This window comes from Nycticebus coucang, chromosome 13 (assembly GCF_027406575.1).
Source record: "Nycticebus coucang isolate mNycCou1 chromosome 13, mNycCou1.pri, whole genome shotgun sequence".
Classification (NCBI taxonomy): domain Eukaryota; kingdom Metazoa; phylum Chordata; class Mammalia; order Primates; family Lorisidae; genus Nycticebus; species Nycticebus coucang.
Window position 1 is genome coordinate 58,630,875 of NC_069792.1, and position 6,539 is coordinate 58,637,413.

General features: G+C 38.7%; 1 protein-coding gene across 1 annotated transcript; it reads right to left on the reverse strand.

The window, feature by feature from the left end:
* Positions 1–1,845: 1,845 nt before the first annotated feature.
* On the reverse strand, positions 1,846–6,494 carry LOC128563939 (cytochrome b-c1 complex subunit 7). The gene is made up of 4 exons (XM_053559486.1): positions 6,408–6,494; positions 4,026–4,097; positions 2,785–2,951; positions 1,846–2,055 (listed from the first exon to the last, which is right to left on the reverse strand). The coding sequence occupies exons 1-4, from the start codon at positions 6,424–6,426 to the stop codon at positions 1,978–1,980; spliced, it is 336 nt and encodes a 111-aa protein (XP_053415461.1). The 5' UTR covers positions 6,427–6,494; the 3' UTR covers positions 1,846–1,977.
* Positions 6,495–6,539: the final 45 nt, after the last annotated feature.

The following is a 6,539-nucleotide window of genomic DNA, read 5'->3' on the forward strand; positions in this document are numbered from 1 at the left end:
TTCCAATATTTAAGCAAAAGTGTTAAAAGATGCTCTTTATGCTCAAGTTCGGCCTTCCATTTCATCCTGCAATCCCTTTACTAGGCATCTACCCAGAAGAAAAAAAGTCAGTTTATCATAAGGACATTTGCACTGGATTGTTAACTGCCACTCAGTTTACAATTGCCAAGATATGGAATCAACCTAAACATCCACCAACCCAGAAATGGATTAACAAATGTGATACATGTATATAGCCATAAAAAAAAGATTTTACATCTTTTGTATTAATCTGGATGTAGTTAAAATGCATTCTTCTTAGTAAAGTATCACAAGAATGTAAAAGCCAAGTATCCAATGTACTCAATACCAATATGAACCCAGTAGACAATCTAATACACACCCACGTAAGAGAAAAACTCCATTCAAGTTGAGGGGAGGGAGATTGGCTGGGGAAGGGAGTAGGGGGAATGGTGTGCTCCCACATAATGGGCACAAGTAAAGGTATATGGCACAACTCTTGAGTGCGGGACACACAAGGGAGATTCTACCTAGTAAATGCAAACATAACCTAGTTATGTTATGTTATAACTAGGTTATGTTTGCACATTAGCCTGAATTAAAATTTTTAAAAGATGCTCTTTATCATACAAGTCTTTTGATTATCACCTAGTAAAAAATATGTAACATTCACACACATTGCTTTATCAATTTTTTTTTTGAGACAGAGTCTCACTTTGTTGCCCTCGTTAGAGTAGCACAGCGTCATAGCTCACAGCAACCTCAAACTCTTGCGCTCAAGCGATTCTCGTCTCAGCCTCCTAAGTAGCTGGGACTACAGGTGCCCACCACAACGCCCGGCTATTTTGTGGTTGCAGTTGTCATTGTTGTTTAGCTGGCCTGGGCTGGCTTTGAACGTACCAGCCTTGTTGCATGTGGCCAGAGCTTTATCCACTGTGCCACGGATGCTAAGCCTGATTTATCAGTTTTAAATGTGGCACAAAACTTGTTTTTCCCATTTTGTTACCGAGGTAAAGCATTCCCACCACACACAGCAGTGACTTGTACAACACCAGTAGGCTACAGGCCCTGCAGTTCCTGCCCTGTTAATTTTGGTTCCATACTCTCACCTCATCAAAGAAAGCTTTGCAGAATTCAGGGTTGAAAATAATATCATTGAATGAGTCCAAATTATAGTTTTAAAAACTGCCCTATAATCTTAAAACTTTTAACTGATTAGTATCTAAACCTTATTCTTTATAACAATCATTTCCAAAGTAGAAAAATCACAGGGATATGAGAAAGTAAAATTTGTCTTTGTACTCATGTTTTTCCAAAGGCTTTGTTTTTAATCTACGTATTAGTACAGGAGCAGATATGTAACAAATATGGCTAAACTGGAGTACATACATAATTTCTTTTTAAAGGGTAGAATGCAAAATCAAATCCATTTGGAGAGTAGTTGCCAAAGAGGCTGTTTCCCAATCCTGGAAACCAGGGGTAAATTCCTTCCTTCTTTTATTCAGTGGCTTCTGAAGCACAAGAGCCAGTCTGCTCAAGTGCTCCGTTTGCTTCAGAAGAATGAAGTCACTAGAGCTTGTTTTGGCTCCATTCCACGCCTGCAAGTGAGGCCACGATGTAGCTTCTAAGCATCTTGCTAACCTACAAAAGCAACCTAAAGATGGCTATTCTATATGGTATAATGTTAAATTCCTCAGTAAATTGATAGGTTATCTAGTCAGTGAGGAAAAACTAATAAAGCAGCCTTTGAGCTCCAGGAGGCAGTTAAATACAAGTTTGGAAAAAATTTTAAAGTAAATCCAAAAGTTATTCAGTGTAAGGTTTACAAATCAAAAACTCCAACAGTGATTATTATAGACATTTATTTAAAGTAATACATCTGCAGATGAAATAATTCTTAAATTTTATGTTTAAGGTCTAACTATCTTCCTAAAAATACTTTGATGACAGCTGCCTCCATAGATTTCAACTATATGACTACTTCTTTGCCCATTCTTCTCTCTCTTTTCTTTCCCGAATAACCTCTTTCAGGTATGGTTCAAGGTAGAATTTATCCTAAAAAGAAAAAAAAAAAAAAGTAAAATATTATATGCTATCATCACATACTAATATATCCCACTTAGTAAGTCTTAAATAACAAAACACCCAATCAATTACTTCTTATCTTCAATTTAAGAAAATATATTCTTAACCGACAACTTTTTTTTTTTTTTTTTTTTGCAGTTTTTGGCAAAAAACTGGGGCTGGGTTTGAACCCGCCACCTCTGGTATATGGGACCAGCACCCTACTCCTTTGAGCCACAGGTGCCGCCCACAACTATCTGCTTTTTAAGATGAAAAAAACCATAAAAATGTTGCAATATGTTGCTTTCATAGGTTATGAGAGAAACGTCTGTTGGGCAAGAAAAAGAAATGAGCGTCCCCAGGCTTTTGCCTAGTTTCAACACAGTTCAAGGGGTGAAGGTCTGCCTCACTGATGTCCTTCCTAGGATCCACAGAACCACTCAGTGGGCTGATCTTTCCATCTGAGCAGAAGGCAGCGCACAGGGAGGCAGAAGACCTGGATTTCTAGTCCTGCTCTATTAGAGACTTGCTTAGTGATTTTCAAAGAGTCATTTCACCTCTAAGTTTCAACAGGTTTTTCTCAAAATGGAGATATTTGCTGTTGAAAGGATATTTAACACGACTTTGAGAACTCTAAAGTGCTACACAAATGAATGTGTGCCTCTTATTTCTAATACACCCTAATGACCAACACTGTCAGATACATAAGAGCTATTCTACCTCTTCATATTTTGTCCACTGTTCCTTGGGCAAGATCTGCTGCCTCATCGTCAGGTCCAGTGCTCTCTTAATGCGAAACATCCTGTCATTGTAAAGGTTCTCAGGAAGCCTTCTTATGGCTTCTTTTACATCTTCATCCTCATATATTGTATCATCTCGCATTAACCCTATGATAGAAAATGAAAGAATGAGATTGAACACACAGTTAAACACGCATCTCAAAAATCAGGCTTCTTTCTTTTAAACGAGTAAAATATCTTTATGACTTGTAACCTAAGACATGGGTGAAACATCAGGAGTTCAAATCACTAGGCACAACAGAAGCCCAATGCACTTCATACATATAATGAGTTATTTCTTGAACTATAATGTGGAAACAATATATGGACCTTTTAAAATCCACTATCACAAAATTCACATTCTAGTCAATTTTAAAAATATATTTACTTGTTTTTAAACACACATCAATAAAAAAACTCTCTGCTTTCTTATACTTTAAATTGAAGATCAAGGTATTATAGAATCTTAAAATGATAGTGTACTAGGGCCAGGCATTGTAGCTCTTGCCTATAATCCCAGCACTTTGGGAGGTCAAAGTGGATCCCTTGGAACCAGGAGTTTAAGAACAGCCTGGATTATAGAGCAAGACCTTCTCTCTACAAAAGGATCAGCTGAGTTTTATGGTCTTCACCTGCAATCTTAGCTACCCCAGAGGCTGAGGTGGGAAAGTTTCTTGAGTCTAGGAGTTTGAGACTGCAGTAAACTATAACCAGACTACTGCTCTCCAGCCTGGGGGACAGAATGAGACTCTGCTTCAAAAATAAATAAATAAACAAATAATAGTGTACTAAGAAACCAGTGACATCTAATTACACTTCCACCAAGCTTCAACAGCAAAAAATGCAGTTCACAGCAAATTATAAAATTCTAAAACAGTTTAGGAATCATATGATTGCAAAGATGTGAGAATTTTAATATTTGAAAAAGATTAAAAATTTGTATGTGGAGTATATAATAAGGAAAATGTTCTGTTGCTATAAATCATCTCCAATTCAAACAATTTATAGGATTTCATCCCTTCTCAAAAGAAAGTAGAAAAGGAAATGGACTTAACAATAAAATGTGATCTAATTTAAAAATCTCTGATATACAAAGTACTTTTTGGAATCATAATAAAGCTTTCATAAGCACTATCCCCAGAAAAAGCGAAGAAAAAAGAAAAGAAACGAAAGCATACTCACCCAGCTTATTAAATCCTGCAGCATTGTAATACCATTTTCGAATACCATCCAGCCATCGGCCTGATGCTGCAACTAGTAATTGTCACACTGTTAGTTGCTACAATTCACTTACACTGATGAATACATTGACAGGCAAGCATCCAGCACTCTTACAATTAGCCTCTTGAATGTGAACATAGGGAGAAATTTCTGTTTAAAAGTTTATACTCTATATACTGTAGATAAAAATTGCTTATTTTACCTAAGAGTAAAGTGATTGCAGGTAAAACTTTAGGTGGCAAGTCATAGGAGAAAAGGGTAAACTCAAATACCTAAGGTACAAAAGACCCACTGGTACATTTAATGTTACTACGCCCTTATGCACCCATTACCATTAGAATGGATGGGAGGAAAAGGGGATGCGAGAGGGACTTAGAACACCTGTATCATTTGTAGTTTTGGAAACAGATTATAGAAAATAACTATAAACATTTCAAAGGATCTGGAGTTGTATAAAAAGAGGGTGAGATTTCAGGGTAGGTATGCAGGTGTAAACGACCCTCATGCTTGACAATTGTTATTTTACAGTATACTTATTTCACTTGGCACTTGGCTTCCTTCTCTTTAAAAATAAATTTATTTCTAGGAGGATTCTAACACCATTGATCATTTAAACATTAATATAGATTAGTAAAAGAAAACCATTTCCCTCCTCCGAAGCAGCTAACTTCCCACCAAGAGAATGGATATGTGAAAGTGGATGAGGAGAAATACGTAATCTTAAAATTCTTTGGGGAATAGAATTGATGAGGTAACCCAGCAGGGGCTAAGGACAACATGACAAGGCCTTATGGGGACAGAAGGGGAGATAGAACAAGTTTAAATTTTCTTTCAAAATTTTGTCTATGGCTAGGCCTTTATTAAGGAAGGAAAGTAAAACCTCTCCTTTCCAACACCTCCTGGCTTCCTACTCAGTACATTACAAATTATCTGCGTTCAGTAAATCTTGGAAATTAAGAGTCATGCACAAAATTGCTTCAAGAAAAACAGAAATCAAAGAGTCAACAATATACAAACACTGTGGACAACAAATTATTTGTAAACATATTTACCCGTGATTATAACAATGATTAAAATTCACCGAACACTTATTGTGTACAGGCATTATCCTATATGCTTCAGCATCAGTTGGACTTATTTACAACACGTCTGTTACTGCAGAAGGAGAAGCAGGTTTACACAAGGATACTGCCCAAAGTCCGAACTAGTGATAGTTGAGTTTGCGTCCGTGTGGTTCTCAAATATAGCACAGAACCTTGAATTTAGTAAGGCTCCTTCAATATCTACCAAATTAATTAAATAATTCTTAAACATCTCCCTCAACACCCAGCCCCACACCCAAAACTCAATGTCATTTAGGCTAACAGATTTTTTCTGGCAACTTGACGATCCTAACAACTTCACAATGGCAGCAAAGGTGCGGAAAAGGGGACTTTTTTTTTTTTTTTTTAGATTAAGTCTCCTCGTACAGTGGCTAATTGGAACACTACACTCTCAATCTCCTGCTCTAGCGATCTTCCCTCCTCAACCTACCTAGCAGCTGGCACTAAAGAAGCGCGCAACCAGGTCTGGCTGGACCAGTATTTTTTAAAAGCTACTCCAATTTCTGCGTATACCGCCAGAGGGCAGAGAGTAACCAAACAGAAAAAAGAATAAGGAAACCCCTACCTTAAGTTCACGTTGTTTTACTATTCCAGTAATTCCTGCATTCTATTCCATAGTAAATGCATTTGTTCTAGTGGCTACAATAATTTCAAATTTTCCAGACCTACAAATCAAACTGACGGTCCAGATAAGCCAAAGTTAACTGGATGCTTCACTCTAACCCTCGCTCAGCTGTCTCTAAATCCCGGTTTAAAGAGCGGGAATGAAAACTCCAAATCTATTTCTTTGGGTCGCTTTGCTTCAGTTACCTTATCAGTGTGAGGGAGAAATTATTACCTCCCTCTTTGCACTGGTAGTGTATCGAGCCAATGCACAAGGCAGCGTAAGGGCCATGGCAAGTAGTGAGCTCATACTGGCTGAAAGTCATCCACAAATTATCTTCTTGTGCCCTTGAACTTTTCCAAGGCCGAGGGCAAGGACTGCCGAACACAGGCAGGTGGAACTCTGGGGTTTTCAGAACCACTGCGGGCACCTTGAAAAGCAGGTCTTTAACTCAAACCTCCAAGCAAACCCGGCCTGGGGACAGCAAAGGGGTGGGGGAACACGTCCTTTTGGCTGGACTGGAGCCACAACCTTCCTTTACGCAGTAAACCTGGCCTCTCAGATAAGATTCTGTGAGAATTAAAGACTGAGCGCCGCGACGCCCGTCAGGAGCCGCCCTTCCCAAGAATCACTCACCAGCCGGCCTGCCAGCCATTTTGACCCGAGAGCGAAGCGCTACCTTCTGGGTAAGTCCTAGAGGACGCGCTGGGCCCAGTACGCAGGCGCCTTAAATGACGCATCGCGAGGCGACAGAGGACGCCTGCGCAG